General features: G+C 47.6%; 1 protein-coding gene across 1 annotated transcript; it reads right to left on the bottom strand.

Moving 5' to 3' along the window:
- Window positions 1-188: 188 nt before the first annotated feature.
- On the bottom strand, window positions 189-17536 carry LOC125445186 (phosphatidylinositol transfer protein beta isoform-like). The gene is made up of 12 exons (XM_048518097.1): window positions 17451-17536; window positions 14798-14828; window positions 13525-13670; window positions 13347-13438; window positions 11954-11961; window positions 10532-10606; window positions 7159-7242; window positions 5223-5300; window positions 4483-4593; window positions 3541-3663; window positions 2262-2343; window positions 189-1225 (listed from the first exon to the last, which is right to left on the bottom strand). Exons 1-11 carry the CDS (start codon window positions 17468-17470, stop codon window positions 2296-2298), a joined length of 816 nt encoding a protein of 271 aa, XP_048374054.1. The 5' UTR covers window positions 17471-17536; the 3' UTR covers window positions 189-1225; window positions 2262-2295.
- Between the last annotated feature and the right edge of the window lie 1068 nt (window positions 17537-18604).

Here is an 18604-nt window from a genome sequence, read left to right as displayed (position 1 = left end):
GAGTGGGGAAACAAGCCTGGTTCGCCAGATTAGAGTAAACGGCTCTTAACCACTACCCCACCACAATCCAAGACTGAAGAGGATGAAGTACAGAAAGAACCGTATTTTCTGGAGTTACACCAGACAGTGGCCAACGATTCACCCTCCCCTCGCCCCTCCCACCAAATCCAGAAAACCAGACAAGCATATAGCTTCGAGTTTATTTATTTGTTTTGCTTTTTAAAAAAAGATTTCAGTGTTTTTCTTTTTTAAAAAAAAATACTGTTCAGATCCTTAGCAATGTAGCATTGGGCCTTAAAGTCTCCCCCTCTCCACAGCTAAGTCCCAGAGGGTGGCTGAAATGTTTTTGAGTCCCTTCCCAAACTGGGGGGGGGGGGGCTACCTACCCCACCCACCTTCAGAACTGGGAGAGGAAGTCAGACTTTAAGCTGAGGAGTATCTCCGCCACCCTCAAGCCAAAAAAAGAATGCAAGAAGCTATTCTGGGAAAACTGGAACCATGTCGTTTAAACACAGACACCTCAGAAGGGGTGGGGTGGGGGGAGAACCATTGGTAAACTGAGGCAGGTCAAGGGCGTCCGTCGACTCCACAGGACGGCTGAGGGAAAAGCTGTGGAGAAAACGGCTGCTGTTTGCTATCCACCACCTGCAAGTGGAACGTAGCTCTGGCTACTGGTTACCACCCGTCCCTCAGACGGGCAACTCTAACCCTCCACCGCAGTGAAGGCAAAAACTCTACTCCTAAGATAAAATCTTCGCTTGCTCTTTCCCAACCCCACCCCCCTCGTCCCCCGCCCCCGTCTCCAAGTTTAAGGATTCCGGACCTCGTCCCCAGATGGAAACATGATTCGAAGGAATATTAATATTAAATGTTATAATGCTATTTTAGTCATGCAACCCCGCCAATGCTCCCCCGCCCCCACTACGAAAGGTCCTTGCCGTCTTCTTCCATACAGCCGTGAGTTGTGTGTGTGGGAGGGGGAGGAGGAAGAACTTGTTAATCCACGAACGGTTAAAAATAAAACAAAAAAACCCCTAGGAGCAGCAGTTCAAAGGGATTCCCGCCCCGTGCTGGTATAAGCAGGGGGAGGCTGAAGTATTTTTGAACTAGTGGGATGGAAAGAAAATGGGAGACCATCGTTCCCCTCCCAGGTGACAGGGGGCGTGGGATGACAGCGGAGTCCCAAAAGGATAGGTCCAGGCTCCAATAAGAAAGCGCACTGCACCTGGAACGGAAAGACAAAGAGAGAATTAGTTCGAGAAGTGGGGGCCCCCTGCCAGAAACGAAGCCGACTTCTGCAGACGCCTCACGCTTTTGAAAATTCAGCCGAGTTTTGACGACACTGTGAAACTCCCGTGTTTGATTGTGGGGGGTCTCCGAGTGAAAATGGAAGTCTCGCTGAAAAACGGCAAGGCAGGGCTATTTGGGGCGCCAAACAGCCCAGTGCGACGCCCGGTTTGAAGTTCTTTGCTATTTTAAGGCCACTAGATTGGTACCCTTGTAGACATGGCAAGTATACAAGAGCCAATAAGAACTGGCTTGTGAACATGCTGCCCGTGGCCAAGTCCAACCGTTGGTTTTTCTTACTCACTATTGCCTGTTGCATGCAAGGGAAGGGGATGGAGGGGATGGAGTGAGGGGTGGCATGCAAGGGAGGGGGAGGGGTGGCATGCAAGGGAGGAGAGGGAGGGGGCCCGGCATCTGGACATGGCCCACTCACCCTAGCGGAGGAAGGGGGAGGGGTGGCACGCAAGGGAAGGAGAGGGAGGGGTGGCATGCAAGGGAGGGAGGGGATGGAGTGAGGGGTGGCATACAAGGGAGGGGGAGGGGTGACAAGCAAGGGAGGAGAGGGAGAGGGCCCGGCATCTGGACATGGCCCACTCACCCTAGCGGAGGGAGGAGGAGGGGTGGCACGCAAGGAAAGAAGAGGGAGGGGTGGCATGCAAGGGAGGGGAGGGAGGGGGAGACTGATGATGTCTCTCCAGAGACTCAGATAATGAATATCTGAATTCCTGACATCTGCTATCTGAGATTCTTTAACTAGAGATGTCGGAGATTGAACTCGGAACTTTCAACATTCAAAGCTTAGGTTCCACCACTCAGCCACGGCCTCTGTCCAGCTCCCTTCCCAGTTCATTTCAGGGCTCCCCTGCATCTCCCACAAACTTTTCCCATGCCCTGTCCCTGGTTCCACCACTGCAGCATTCCCGCCCATAACTATTAGCATCACTCAAGTTTATCCCACACCTGGTCTGTTTTACCTTGTCACTTCTTGGCCCAGGCAGCAGGGGGCGCTCATTCATCCCCAGCCGTCATCCCTCTCACTGTGCCTTTCTGGCGCATCTGCAACGAGACGGGATTCTCAATGGGAGCAGGACACCAATCCAGCCTGACTTGCTGGCGATCCTGACGCTGTTCGCTCTGCACAGACTTGCCACTAGGGCTGTCCACTAAAGTGAGTCACCATGGCAACTAGCGCAAGGGGGTAGTGAGTGCATTTAAATAGGGACAAGGAAAGAAGACGAGTTTGGATTTATAACCTCCCCTTTCTCTCCTGTGAGGAGACTCAAGGTGGTTTACAAGCTCCTTTCCCCACAACAGACACCATGTGAGAAGGTGGGGCCGAGAGAGTTCTGAAGAACTGTGACTAGGCCAAGGTTCACCCAGCAGGAACGTAGGAGAGCAGAAACACATCTGGTTCACCAGATAAGCCTCTGCCACTCAGGTGGAGGAGTGGGGAATCAAACCCGGTTCTTCAGACTAGAATCCACCTGCTCTTAACCACTACATCAAGCAGGTTAAGTTGAAGGCCCGCTCTTCAAACTTTAGTTCAGAAAGAATATGGGACCAGAAAATGGTGAAGTAGAGAGGGGAAATGGGTCATCCAGACCTGGGCTGATTGCAACTGATAATGAACTGGCCTAGTGGGAGGTTTTTAAACAGAGGCTGGACGGTCATCTGGCCTAATTTCAGTACAAGCAAAACTATGGACACTCTCTATAATATATTGGCTCAGGCTATGCTATTGCCAGAGGGGTCTTGCAAGACTTGTCTTGTCTGACATATTTGTTCCCCCGTGGCTTAGAGCAGTTTTACGGAAACTATCCCATTATGGACTCTCTCAACAACTAATTACCAGCATGAATTATGATAGAGCTAGGGATCTTGTTAAACTTAGAATCATAGATGTCGAGAGGCAACACGACCTGAATAAACTTAAACACCCAATTTTCAGCAAAATAATGCTGAATAAACTTTCAATAATGCCTTATCTTACTTCTTTGTTTAACGTGAACTATCAAGGAGCCTACAGCCTACTCCGTTACAACGCCCTTTCGTCTAACTATACCAACGGGATTTATAACAAAGTACCAACTGAGGGCAGAATTTGCAGTTGGCAGTTGAAACCGTTCCCTCAAATGCAGTGACAAAGAAAGCCACACCCACTGAGCTTTACCACACACATACTAAGCATAGCAGCCCTACTTCCAAACCCTGCTGGCGTGACACCCCCAGTCTCTTGCCCCTGCTTCGAAATACCTCATCAAGTTCCCGCTGAGTCTCTTCCTCCATCCGCCGGATGTCGGCCATGTTTAAATCCACCCACTTATCCAACCAGCAAAACAGCTGCCTGTGGAAGTTGGTAAAGAGGCGTCTTTCTTGCTGCAAGACGAGGAGAAGAGTTTGAACGGATTGGGACTCGGAAAATAAACAGGGAACCCAAAATGCCCTCCTTTCTGAGAGAATAGAACTCCTCCCTAGTCTTATGGCCCAAAACTAACCAGGCCTTAGCTTTTGTCCCATCACCGAAGGGTATCCCCAGAGGTGGGATCCAGCAGGTTCTCACCAGTTCCCGAGAGTGAGTTACTAATTATTTGTGTGTGCCGAGAGGGGGTTACTAATTGGGTCTGCTTTTCTGTTAGAAATTCCATTAGGTCCAAAAATGATAAAGTCCTGTTGTTCCCTATGTGGCTGGTTAGTGAAGGTAGAAAACGGGATAATTCTCCCTGTTGGGCTGTTTTAAAAACATGTTTTAGAAATACGGTAAAGTTCCTTGTTTAAGGAAAGTATCCTTCTTTTGATTTCTAGAAACATAATTAAGTATTTGAAAGTATGAAGTATTTGACAGACAGTCAATTAGTAGTTGTTTCTGTTGGCAGTAGACGGTAGGACTTGCTATAATGAGTTTAAATTATGGACAGAAAGATACCAGCTGGAAATTAGGAACTTTTTTTTAACAGCAAGAGTTTTTTACAGTAACAGAGAAATTATTAATGCCCCGCCCCCGAAATACCCGGCCACGCCCCTGTTGTGCCCTGCCCAGCCCCATTGGCGCTACGCCACTGTTTGAATCCCACCACCATGGGAACCTGTTACTAAAATTTTTGGATCCCACCACTGGGTATCCCCCATCCACCCTGACTACTCAAAACAAGCCCCTCCCCCACAACTCAAACTGAGTGACCCCAGGTAAGAGCTCACCTTCTGGATAAATTTCTCCACTCGACCTTGAAGGCCCCACCAGCGGAACTTCACCGTCACAAGTTTGTAGGCACACATGTGAGGGCAATCTTCATTATTAGCTAGTTCCCGCTAACAGGGGGGAAACGGAGAAGAAGTCAGGAGGCTCAGGTCTACAGCTGTTTATATTTATGTATTTATTTCTGAAATCTTTATCCTGCCTTTCTGTCCAACAATGGCCACCCAGGCGGCTAAAAATTTAAGACGGGCATGGTAAAAATCGCACTTTAGAACCATTAATATCAATCACTCCAAAACGCACATCGTTAAAAACAATTTAAACAGTTAAGCTGCATACAAAACATAAAAACGGTGATTAAAACATTGGTTAGGAAGGAGGGAAGAAGAAGAAGAAAAGTCTGGGTTTATACCCTGCTTTTCCCAAAGTGGCTTACAAACTCCTTTCCCTTCCTCTCCCTGCAACAGACCCCTTGTGAGGTAGGTGGGGCTGAGAGAGTTCCGAAGAACTGTGACTAGCCCAAGGTCACCAGGCAGGCTTCATGTGGAGGAGCGGGGAATCAAACCCGGTACTCCAGATTAGACTCCACCTGCTCTTAACCACAAAAAAAGTGTGCACTCGCTTGTGGAAGACAGAAAGGACCAGACAAATCTGCCTGGGGAGAACATGCCCGAGCTTGGGGCCACGACCAACAAGGCCTTCACCCAGGCACCAGCTCTCCCATTTCAGTGAGCTGACATACCTTCCAGTCTGGGCCAAGAGGCCCTCTGTTGGTCTTCATCGATTTGAAAAGAGCTGGGTCTTCATCTGGTTTGTAGTCCTGAGGGAGAAAGTAGAGATAACATAAAGTTGAGGTACGGGACCGGAGGACCCCAGCAGGAGGCAGAAACTGGGATCTGTATCGCGAAATTCGTTACTATTAATCAGACAGCTCAAAGATGCAGAGTTCTCCTCACACAGAAGGCAGGACAAGCCAGCCTCCTGTTTTTAAAAAAAACTGAGAAGAAATCAACAACTATTGTCAGGCGGAGTGTGAGTCTTTAAGCCTGAGAACCAGGAGTGAAGCTCAGGAGTTACTACCCAGCACCGAGCACCTATATCAGTGGTGGCGAACCTATGGCACGGGTGCCAGAGGTGGCACTCAGAGCCCTCTCTGTGGGCACGCACAAACAGAGCCCCCCCCCCCCCCCCCACACACATCTAGGCTGGCCTGGGCCGCTGGGCTCGATTATTAGCATTAAACCTAAGACCTAGTTTTGGGGAAGCAGTGTAGGTAGCCCTGTTAAGCGCTGTTAAATCCCACTGATTTTCATGTGAAGAACTAAAGCGCAATCCTTTACCTGGGAGTAAGCTTGGTTGCTGGCAATGGGGCTTGCTTCTGAGTAAACCCTCCTAGGGCCATGATTCACCCGTTGGAAGAGTTGCACGGTTACTTCAAAGCCACCGACTACTACCAAGCTTACTCCTGAGTAACGCATGCCTTGGAGCCAACTGTTTTTTCTAAACTAAAACCTCAGTATTTCGGTTAAATTGCTGTGTTTGGCACTTTGCGATGAACAAGTCGGTTTTGGGTTGCGATTTGAGCACTCGGTCTCAGAAAGGTTAGCCAACACTGACCTATATAAAGCTTTTGCTGTCCTATGTTAGCACTGATTTAAGATGCTGTTGTCACCACAGTCTCCTTCTGTCCAACCTGCGTTCTGTGTATACCCAGAGGCATCTTTCTTCACAAACCTGAGGACTCAACCCCAGTACGGTAAACAGATTCCTTGGGTGCACCCAAGAAGCACAGGCAAGGTGCCATTTTCTCTACAATTTGGAAATCTGTACCCACAGACTGGGTAAGACCAGCAAACCATTTTCTTCATACGCTATGGTGCTATGTTTTCAGTACAGAGAACTAAATAAACTACAGATTGGTGTGAGTGGGTGGGGAGGAAACCAAATCAAAGGAGGAGGAAAGGCAAAGCTTATCTTGAAGGTCATAACAGCCAGATGAAAGATTTCAGGAAACCCATAAAGAACAACTTCAGATTCCATATTGGAAGAAAATTGTGGTTAAATATCCTCCTAGGTCCGTGGTGGCGAACCTTTGGCACTCCAGATGTTATGGACTACAATTCCCATCAGCCCCTTCCAGCATGGCCAATTGGCCATGCTGGCAGGGGCTGGTGGGAATTGTAGTCCATAACATCTGAAGTGCCAAAGGTTCGCCACCACTGTCCTAGGTGGACAACAATTGTGAGACAAGTTAGTATTACCCAGCTGACTGTGGACAACCCTAGTTTACCAAAAAGCCTTAATAGTCTGATAGTTATGGCCTTTTATTTACCAATTTTACTGCTCCCCTATGCCTGTTTTGCTCTCTATAGTTTTTATAGTCCTTTTAATAGTTTTTAATGCTTCTATTCCCTTTTAATATGTATGCTCTTATCCTACCGTTTTATGCATTCAATTTCTTTTTATATATCATTTTACAATTTAAAAACATTTAATTCTTTAGTTATAGTGCATTTACCTTGTGTTGGTCTATTACTGTAATAAAGATGGAGTCTCCGTTTCCTATCAGAGGGCGGGACTGAAAAGAGGAAGAACCCCCCTCCAGAATTCGAACCCCAATTAATCCTCTGCCGACTGCTCTCCTAGTAAGTGAATGAGAGCCCTAATCGGATCCTCACCTGGTCTGACACCTGCGTCCGGTCAGCGATGTCTATATGGACAACCTCAACATCTTTCCAGGTCTCCGCATCAAGCCCGTGGACCTAGGAGAGAGATGGTAGTAGACTTGATTCAAGTCTATGTTCGTATAAATGCGAGAGATTTCAGCCAGATTCCCATGAGGCCCATTCACACATGATTTTTTTTAAAAAAAATCTGCGTTTAAAGAATAAGGTCAGGAAACCAGAACACTGTCACTCAAAACAGGAGTAAGAATTTTTTTTTTAAAAGCAGCATTGCGTATGTCACTGCAACACTTCTGGAAAAACCTGGAAGTGACAAAGGGTAACTATTGGTAACCCGGAAGTGACATAGAGTAGCCTGGAAGTGACACAGGGTAGCCCGGAAGTGACATAGGATAGCCCGGAAGTGACATAAGATAACTGCTTGGAACTCAATGGTTTCTGGCACTTTCTAGCACTCCTCATAATCTCTTCCAGGTCTGCACCAGAAGTGATGTTATCACACCCACAATGAAACCCCACCATGTCCCTGTCCCCAACCCTCCCACCAGCTGCTGGGCATACAAGGGCTGCACCTGACAAGGAAGCGAAGGCTCATTCCGCACATGCAGAATAATGCACTTTCAAACTGTTTCAGTGCTCTTTGAAACTGTGTGGAATAGCAAAATCCACTTGCAAACAGTTGTGAAAGTGGTTTGAAAACGCATTATTTTGCCTGTGCGGAAGGGGCCTAAGAATCGGCCCTTTCTGTGAGTCAAGCAGGAATGATCTTATTACATCTCTTTCCCACTTTTTTCCTATGCAACTGAAGGCCAGCAGCTAATTCTGCTGATAAAATCATCCAGATTTTATTTAGGATTGCATCTAATTAGTTCGGTGGCAGTCTTAAGTTGTGGTTTTGAATTCTCCTTTTTTTATAACTGTTGCGTTACTTATAAAGAGCCCCGTGGCACAGAGTGGTAAGCTGCAGCATGGCAGTCAAAGCTTTGTTCACAACCTGAGTTCGATCCCGACGGAAGTCGGGTTCAGGGAGCCAGCTCAAGCTTGACTCAGCCTTCCATCCTTCTGAGGTGGACAAAATGAGAACCTACCTTGCTGGGGGCAAAGTGTAAACAACCGGGGAAGGCAAACCACCCTGTCAATACAATCTGCCTAGTAAATGTCATGTGAAATCATCCCATGGGTCAGTAATGACCTGGTGATTGAAAAATGTATATTGTACATTATGTTGTAAGCCACAAACTCTGTTAAGAAGAAGAGTTTGGATTTATATCCCCCCTTTCTCTCCTGTAAGGAGACTCAAAGGGGCTTACAATCTCCTCCCTCCCCCCACAAACAGACACCCTGTGAGGCGGTTGGGACTGAGAGAGCTCCGTAGAACTGTGACTAGCCCAGGTCACCCAGCAGGCATGTGTTGGAGTGCACAAGCTAATCCGATTCACTAGATAAGCCCCCACAGCTCAAGTGGCAGAGCGGGAAATCAAACACGGTTCTCCAGATTAGAGTGCACCTGTTCTTAACCACTACACCACGCTGGCTAGGCGGCTTTACAATTGTGCAGTGAAATGCCTTTACAAAGCCAATACAAGTTCCATTCCACGTGACTAAATTCAACATCTTCTGTGCCAACAGATCCCAGAGGAGCAGCTGTGTTTGTCGGTTGCAACAAATACCAAAACGGCAGCCTGTCCTGCTTAGGGCAGAGTATGTCAAGGAGTTTCCAGGAAGTCTCCGATCAGACACTGACACACCCAGATCCACTCGGGTTCAGCAAATTTGCTGTATCCAGCACCTTCAAATAATGGAGAGCAGTTCCCGCTCAACAACAGGGTTTTCACCTGGTCCTACACAAACACAGCTGAGCATCACACACTTTTTAGGACTTGATTAAAAGGCCAAGCTCCTTCTGAGTCACATTTTCCATGCCGTCTCCATTGCTCTCCCCTCTTACTCCTTCAGTGTCTGTTCTAACATCTTCCAGCGTTAACTCTCGATGGCTCTTTTCCCAGGGCCCGGAATACTCTCCCTTTCTCAGCTACGCCCTTTCTGCAGCATTCAGCATTCCCAGCTAACTTCTACACTTTCCCCCACTCCAGAGAGGACTGAGAGACACGGGAGAACCTCACTTCGTTTCTGGGGGAAGCCTAAAACAGATCCGGAATGAACATTTGCAAAATTCCATGCAGATCTGATCTCCGTGTGCCCAGTTTGGATCCATATACCGGAAGACAGTGAGATATTTATTACAGCGAAACAATCTTCCCTCCTCCGTACAAAGCTCCAAAGTGCAAGATATGGTCACTTAGCAACAGTAAATTGTTTCCCCAATATATGTGCAATGAAATCTTTGCTACTGTGCTCACTTTCTCTTCTCTGGATCTATCCTTACAGAAAAAGAAGCTGATTACACCAATGCCCTTTTTTTTCTGAGTAACGAAGCCTGAAGTGAAGATCTGGGGTCTTCCTAATAATAATAATAAGAGTTTGGATTTATATCCCCCCTTTCTCTCCTGTAGGAGACTCAAAGGGGCTTACAATCTCCTTGCCCTTCCCCCCCTCACAACAAACACCCTGTGAGGTGAGTGGGGCTGAGAGAGCTCCGAAAAGCTGTGACTAGCCCAAGGTCACCCAGCTGGCATGAGTGGGAGTGTACAGGCTAATCTGAGTTCCCCAGATAAGCCTCCACAACTCAAGCGGCAAAGCTGGGAATCAAACCCGGTTCCTCCAGATCAGAGTGCACCTGCTCTTAGCCACTACGCCACTGCTGCTCCCTAGGATTCCTAATAAGAAGTAGGATTCCATAGGGGTCTTCCTAATAATAAGTAGGATGCACCCATGTTTTTACTGGACATATATTAAAGGAGAGGATGCAGAGTTTTGAATTTATACCCCACCTTTCTCTCCTGTAACTCAAGGTGTTTTTACTGGACATATATTAAAGGAGAGGAAGCAGAGTTTTGAATTTATACCCCACCTTTCTCTCCTGTAACTCAAGGTGGCTTACAAGCTCCTTTCCCTTCCTCTCCCCACAAAAGACACCTTGTGAGGTAGGTGGGGCTGAGAGAGTTCCGAAGAATTGGGACTAGCCCAAGGTCACCTAGCAGGAATGTAGGAGTGCGGGAACACATCTGGTTCACCAGATAAGCCTATGCCACTCAAGTAGAGGAGGGGGGAATCAAACCCGGTTCTCCAGATTAGAATCCACTCGCTCTTAACCACTACACCACGCTGGCTCTTTTTTCCTAATGAAGCCTGAAGATCTAGGGTCTTCCTAATAATGAGTAGAGTTCCACAGGACGTCAGCACCTATGTTTTTGCAGGGCGAATATTAAAAGGAAGGTTCGTACCCATAAGTTTGCCTTTCACTTACATTGTCTTGGTCGCCTAGATCAGGTTTGTGCCACGTTTCAATTTTGATGAAGAAATCATCCTTCATATATTCATTCTGTCCAAATAAAAAGAGGGAAACGGTTACCCAGAAGTCCTTGTGGTAACGCCAAGTCCCTCAGACCCTAAACCACATGTAACCTGAGCAGACACATTAGCCAGAATTGCCCTGGGAAATCCGGAGCAATGACTTCTGACAAGCAAACATCAGAGGGCTCTCACCACAGCTTGGTAGAGACAGAAAAGGGACACTGAGATACCCAGGCAGGCAACCATGTTTGGACCCTACCGGGTGGAATAGACTCCTAGGGAGATCAGGGTCCTATGGGATTTATAAGATTTCAACAGGGCCAGCAAGATGGAGCTATTCCGCTAGGCCAGTGGTGGCGAACCTATGCCAGAGGTGGCACTCAGAGCCCTCTTTGCGGGCACGTGCAAGGTTGCCCCAGTTTGGGCACTCGACAGTGGCATAGTGTCAAGGGGGCGAGGGGTGCACAATGCACTGGGGGCATGACCCTGCGGGGGCGGGGAAAGGGCGTTCCAGGGGTGTGACAGGGGTGTTTTGGGGCGTTCCAGGGCAGGGCGGGGACAGGCAGGGGCGCAGGGCGCACACGTGTCCAGGACACAGTTTTCCCTCATTCCGCCCCTGGCACTCGGTCTCTAAAAGGTTCGCCATCACTGCGCGAGGCCTTTCCATCTGGCCAGACAGGTTGACTGCTATATTTGACCTCCCGTGGACACGGAGGGAGGTGGGGTTTTTTTTTGCCATCTGCTGTTGCTACCGATTTTACTGTATTGTTATATGGTTAATGTATTGTCGAAGGCTTTCACGGCCGGAATCCCTGGGGTGCTGTGTGGCTTCCGGGCTGTATGGCCGTGTTCTAGCAGCATGACGTTTCATCAGCATCTGTGGCTGGCATCTTCAGAGGATCTGTAGATGCCAGCCACAGATGCAGGCGAAACGTCATGCTGTTAGAACACGGCCATACAGCCCGGAAATCACACAACACCCCTATTATATGGCTGTTTTTATCGTTTTATTGTTCGCTGCCCTGAGCCCTGCAGAGGAGGGCGGGATATAAATTTGATGGATGGATGGATGGATGGATGGATGGATGGATGGATGGATGGATGGATGGATGGATGGATGGATGGATGGATGGATGGATGGGTGGGTGGGTGGGTGGGTGGGTGGGTGGATGGGTGGATGGATGGATGGATGGATGGATGGACAGACGGATGGGCGGGCGGATGGGTGGGCGGATGGGTGGGTGGGCGGATGGGTGGGCGGATGGGTGGATGGATGGGTGGGCGGATGGGTGGGCGGATGGGTGGATGGATGGATGGGTGGGTGGTAGAAACATTGTCTGTTCACCTGTAAACTCCCCTTCCCCATGTTACTCACCGTGATAACTGCAGCAAGCGTGACCGCAAAAGAAAAGAGGGAAAAGGATTACAACTGTGCAATGAAATAATGTCTTTACAAAGCCAATACAAGTTCCATTCCACGTAACTAAATTCAACATCTTCTATGCCGACAGATCCTAGAGGAGCAGCTGTGTTTGTCAGTTGCAACAAATACAAAAAAGGAGACTTCTAGCACCTTAAGGGCCATCAGAGCTGCTATGCCATAGTCCTTCCCTTCCTCAAATACCACAATAAATCCCAGAGTCCCCTTAAAGGGCCCACGAAACTCCTTATTGCATTTGCTGCAACTGATACATATGCCTGCCCCTCTGGAATCTGCAGTGAAACACAACATTTTTCCTAATTAGACCTTGAGAAAAATCCTCCCTAAATAAATACAGAGCTGCCATATTTATAAATCTTATCATACTATTCCAAACTCCCAGTTTATGAATATCTAAGAAGCTGCCACATACAGAATTAAACTGCTGGACTATCTATGACTCCTTCCGCACATGCAGAATAACGCACTTTTAATCCACTTTCACAATTGTTTGCAACTGGACTTTGCTATTCCGCACAGTAAAACCCAGCTGCAAAGGGCATTGAAAGTGGATTGAAAGTGCATTATTCTGCATGTGCAGAAGGGGCCTATCTCTATGGCCGTGGTGGCGAACCTTTGGTACTCCAGATGTTATGGACTACAATTCCCATCTGCCCCTGCCAGCATGGCCAATTGGCTATGCTGGCAAGGGCTGATGGGAATTGTAGTCCATAACATCTGGAGTGCCAAAGGTTCGCCAACACTGCTCTATGTTGTTGGTTCTAACTGGCAGCATCTCTGGGGTCTTCAGGCGGAGGAGCGTCTTGGCAAAAACCTGTTACCTGAGGTACTTGCTCAGTTAGACATACCAGGATTTTATTTATGGCCTTCTGTACACAAAGCATGTGACTTTACCACGGAGCCACAGCTTTCCCTGGAATGCCCAAAGCATTATGCAAAACCCATAATTTATTGCAACAGAGACAGCGAAACCAGACCTCCCATTCTTTGAAATGTCCATGCACATCTGCCTGCCCTGTTGACTAGTCATATTCAGAAAACAGTATTCCCCAATAATGTGAAAGGGGAGTTCGGATGGACGTGCATTGCTACTGAACTTCTTGATAACAAGGCAGGAGGGTTAGTGCACTTATACCTGCTTTGTCTCTGCTAATGCAACCAACACATGGAGGACAAGAGAGTTGTGTGTACGTGGCTAGTTCGCACCAGTTTTATGTGTACAGCTTGCGTGTCCCAGCCCAGCTCTCAGCCTGACAAGTACCGTTATACTTCATGTGTTCTGAATTACGTCTGCCTCCCCGTCCACCCCAAGCTTCCCAGGGCTCACCAGTTCGGCAATAGGGATAGGCATTCCAAGCTCTCTCGTGGACAACTAGCGACCCTTCAGGGGCAAACATCTTAATGAATCCCGGGACTTTGCTGCAAGCGAGAGAAGCAAAGGGAAGAATCAAACCAAAGCCCAAGTTTCCAGATGCCTCTGAGTACTTTCACAGGGCGGCCCTTACCTCTGGAGGTGGTAGATCTTGTGGGTGTACTGCCCCCGCTCCCCTTCCCGTTCGTAGGGTTCATTTTTGAGGACCTCGATTCCTTCCCCTCCACCAGTGTTGTTCTTGCTGGCCTCAGCCACGGAGAACAACTGTCCAACCTGATACTAAGGAGAGAGACACAACAGGTTAAATGGGCCGCTCATGGAAAAAGAAACCTGGGCATGCTCCTGTCCTTGTGACACTTCACTCCAACCAGTGGTGGGATTCAAATAATGTAACAACCTGTTCCGGTTTAACAACTGGTTGGTTACAAGCACCATTTTAACAAACAGTTCTGCCAAAGTGGTGTGAACCTGCTGAATCCCACCACTGGCTCCAACCCATTCTCACCCATGCTTCTTTGCCAAGGGTCGGACTGTAATTCCCTGGTCCATCGTCTGCTCTCTGACACCCATTCCAACCCCTGGTTTTCCATAATTGAAGAAAAAATGGCCTCTATTGGACTGTCAGTGGATTCACTTTGCCCTTTGTCCTATAGGAAATTAAAAGGTCAACTATTGAATAGAGAGTTCTCTACCCTAATCACCGCAGCCAAGAAAACGTGCTCCCTCGTGTATTTTTCTCTCCCATTTGAACGGGGCCACTTGGCATACTACCTGGATTGCTTAATAAACCCTGCTCAAAGAAGAGCCATAATGCTCGCCAGGTTTAATGTTATGCCTTCTGCCTTGTTACATGGCAGATTTAATAAGCAAGAAAAGGCTAAATGATTGTGCTCGTGTAATGATGGCTCAGTTGAATCTCTGGCCCACCAATTACCACACTGTCTCAGATTCAAGGAAATCAGATCCAAGTATGAGAATCTCACTCCTTTACATTTACCCGATCTCCCCGATTTAATTAGATTACACTACTTGTTGGACAACCCTGATCCTTCTCTCTGTATGATAGTGGCAGACTTTCTCCTGGAAATTACTAAATGCCAGTAGATTTCCTTCGTCCTAACATGTATATCCTGTATTGTATATGCTTTTAATCTGTTTTTATAATAATAATAAGCCTTTATTTGGCATAACAATAATCATAACACAATAAAAAACCTGAGATAAAAGGTATACAAATACAAAGGTTTAAGATAGAATATAAATTATTGATTGTGCATCACCTCCAGTACAAATTGTGCTACTCTGTTTTTATTATTGTTGTACTGCTGTCTTTGCCCATAAAGGCTTGCTTACTTTGCCCAGGGAACGTGAACTTCTGAACAGCAGAGCCTTAAAATGCAACTTACCTCCTCCACAGAGCAAGGGAGCAGAACCCGGCTGGTTGGAAGGAAAGAAAGGAGAGGAGTTAGAGAGGGGTCTCCCAAAATTTCAGCCCCTGCTGCCAAAATCTCAACTACTGATTTTAAAAGATACACAATGCTGACACTTCAATCCATTTGATGGGAAGCTCTGCTAGTCTCATTTAAAAGCCCCGCTTGACTACTCCATGTAAACCAGATTCCTTTATAAACCTTTATATTTATTAAACAAGGCAAGTTTATTGCACGGCAATCAAATTAGCTGCCGGTTCCGTGAGGCTGAAACTTTTCGACTGCTTTTTGCGGCTGGAAACACATCAGTCCCAAGATGGTCAAGCATCACCATGTTTACATTCTCTCTGCTGAGATACATAAATCAGAGCGGGAGTACCATATTCACTGGACAAAACACACCCCTGCATTGGAACAGAGGTGCACTGATCAACACATGGATATCGACAGGCACCGTAGGTCCGTGGTGGCGAACCTTTGGCACTCCAGATGTTATGGACTACAATTTCCATCAGCCCCTGCCAGCATGGCCAATTGACCATGCTGGCAGGGGCTGATGGGAATTGTAGTCCATAACATCTGGAGTGCCAAAGGTTCGCCACCACTGCTGTAGGGGATGGATAACACATGTTGGCTGTTGAGCAACAGCAAGGCACAACTTTATTATAACTAGAAGTCTGCAGGTTGTGTGACTCCATTTTTGGGGTGTTTTAGTCCTAGCAGTGAAGCAGTGACCAGAGAAGCCTTACTTCCAAGGAGACCATGGAGCAACCTCAGCGGAAGCTGCAGAAAGGATTCAGTGGTCCCAACGAGATGTTTGAAGAAGAAGAGTTGGAGTTATATCCCCCCCTTTCTCTCCTATAGAAGACTCAAAGGGGCTTACAAACTCCTTTCCCTTCCCTCTTCACAACAAACACCAGCTCATTCCGCACATGCAGAATAATGCACTTTCAAACTGCTTTCAGTGCTCTTTCAAGCTGTGCAGAATGGCAAAATCCACTTGCAAACAGTTGTGAAAGTGGTTTGAAAACACATTATTTTGCGTGTGCAGAAGGGGCCACCCTGTGAGGTAGGTGGGGCTGAGAGAGCTCCGAAGAACTGTGACTAGCCCCAGGTCACCCAGCTGGCAAGTGTTGGAGTGCACAAGCTAATCTGGTTCACCAGATAAGCCTCCACAGCTCAAGTGGCAGAGCGGGGAATCAAACCTGGTTCTCCAGATTAGAGTACACCTGCTCTTAACCACTACGCCACTGCTGCTCCTTTACTCTTGGTAAATACTCATTGGCCACAGTACAGGCCAGGTCTGCAGACAGCCACCAGGCTATTCAGCTGCAGCGAATCAGAACTCTCTCCAAATGAAGACTGGAAAAGTTTGTTTTTAAGGTGTCCCCCACCCACCCCGCTCGGGTTGCTGATGAGTCGATCTGCAATACACAAGGGCAGCTGGGCAAGTATGTTTGACAGGATTGGCCGATCACATTCCTCCCCCACCCTTTTAAAATCAAATACTCTTCTATTGGCAGGCCCAGATATTAAACAGACAGAAGTGACCAACTTGTGCATGTTGCCCTGCCGGCTTCCTGGATTACTTTCTTTCTCCCCACCCAAACATGAATCATTCGACTATTTGGCAAATGAAAGTTTGCTTCAGAAAACGTTCCGTTGAACACATCCAACCCCTTGGCAGCAACGAACAGCACAACTGGTCAGACCCATTAACAACAGCAATCAATAAGAGCCATAAAACCAGTATGACGGCACTCACCCATTCACATCCTAAAATAACTCGGGAAATAGAAGTCTCCTGATACTGAAATACACCCTGCTAACACTATTGCTTTTAAGGGAATGTGGTCCTTTAGTGCACAGTGATAAAGCCCCAGTGGAGCAGGGACAGGGATAGACCCGCAACCCCTCCCAAGAGATCTTCTCTTAAGCATCTTCCCATCACCTGCACCCACCATATGGCCCGGCCTCCTGCCAAAGAGAAATCTAGGACTAGTTTCCTAAAACTTTCCTTAAAAAGCAGCGCCAAACTGATCTGGGGACAACCCCTCTGGCCTCCACCAATATTGAGTGAGTCCATTAATCCCTTGAGTGGAATAGGGTTTCCTTGAGAGTAAGCATCCCAGAGACTGCACCGTTGGGCACAAAGAAGAACCCAGCTTCAGGATCTGGCTATGTCAGGGGTAGGGAACCTGCGGCTCTCCAGATGTTCAGGAACTACAATTCCCATCAGCCTCAGGGGGAAAAGGGGATCTAGTCTTGCCCAGGGGCCAGGAACACCTCCCGGCAGGACAGCCAGGTGGGCAAAAAGAGAAAAAAGCATTTAATGAAAGTGCTCCTTTTGTAAAATGGAAGCAAAGGGACCCCCCGCTACACAAACCACATCACATCCAGGGGCAGGGTTGTTGTTTTTTTAAGTACAGCGCCTAGCACTTGGGCAGCTCTGCACCAAAACAGGAAAAATTAGGAAAATCAAAGGAGAGGGGGCAGCCATATGCAGGGAGAATCGCCTGCCGGTTATCCGCCCACTTGTTGGAGGAAAGCCCCCACCACCACGTCCCCGTTAACCCTTTCCACTCCCTGGCCCTCTCCCCGACCCCTCCCCGACCCCCCCAATACTCACAACTCTTTGATGAGCACCATCCTCCCGTCCCTCCAGCGCCCCGCACGCCCAAAGCACCAACCCCTCGCTTCTTCCTCGTCCTCCCCCCACCCGGGCCTTTGACGCCATTTCCGCCCTCTCTCCAGCGCCCGTTCATCTAGGCCTGCCCCTCGCGACGCCACTTCCGCCCTCACTCGGACTTTCGCCGGCCACGTGGGGTGCAGTGCCGCAGAGCCCACCCACCAGAGCAACCCTTTTCTTTGGGGATCTCCAGATCTCACCCCGACCTTATCCACAGAATTGCTTCTTTAGATGGAATCTAATCACAATTTATTTTCAACTGGGAAGGGAACAAGCTTTGTAAGAGGGAATTATGAATAACCTTCCCCAGGGAGATTTCCACTTTCTTCTGACTTGATTTTTAATAGCCAAGAGGTGGAAGGATCTGCTTCACAACCCCAGGCGCCACTCAGGGAGATCTACCTGAAGCTATATAGGGACAAAAACAAAACAAAACCCTGCCACCAACCTCCCCCGCCATCAGATGAAGACCTTTAGAGGCCCTAAGCACTGAAAAGATCACCCTTCCCCACCATATACTGTATAGGTAATTTAAAATATAAAGAAAACAGTAAACTTTAAAATATATAAATTCTGAGGAATAAATATAATTATTTGTATGAAACAAAACACCTATTCTTCCATTGCTTTCTTGTCAAGATACATAGCATTTTAACTTGCGCTAATCAAAGATGCAAAATCATGTTTATTGTTGCTGGTTTATAACTTGATACTACAAAAAGTTTTCTCCTGCATTTTTTTATTGCAAAGTATTTGATCGTATCCTCAAAAGTGAATCGAACATTAACAAATCATAAACTTTAGTCTGACTCTGAGGAAAGGGCAGGCTTGTGTGGAAATCCTACGTTTGAGAGAGCATCCAACCTAAGTGACAAGTCACTAAAAGTCTGTTTGTGCTTGAACACAAGTCTAACTACGCATAGCCAGTTTAAAATTTGTGCCTCAGGCCGGTTTCTACTTCATCTACCTGGAGATGTGTGGTGCTGGTTTGTTCCTTGAAAACCAACCTGCCAATAAATACATTTCCTGAGCTGTTTATATATTATTCCATCCTTAGTGATCTCAACAATCTTTTTGTGCATCACAAAATACCT

This window comes from Sphaerodactylus townsendi, linkage group LG15 (genome assembly GCF_021028975.2).
Source record: "Sphaerodactylus townsendi isolate TG3544 linkage group LG15, MPM_Stown_v2.3, whole genome shotgun sequence".
In the NCBI taxonomy this organism is placed as follows: Eukaryota; Metazoa; Chordata; class Lepidosauria; order Squamata; family Sphaerodactylidae; genus Sphaerodactylus; species Sphaerodactylus townsendi.
The sequence above is the reverse complement of the archived record's forward strand: the minus strand, read 5'-3'. Positions and strand labels throughout refer to the sequence as shown.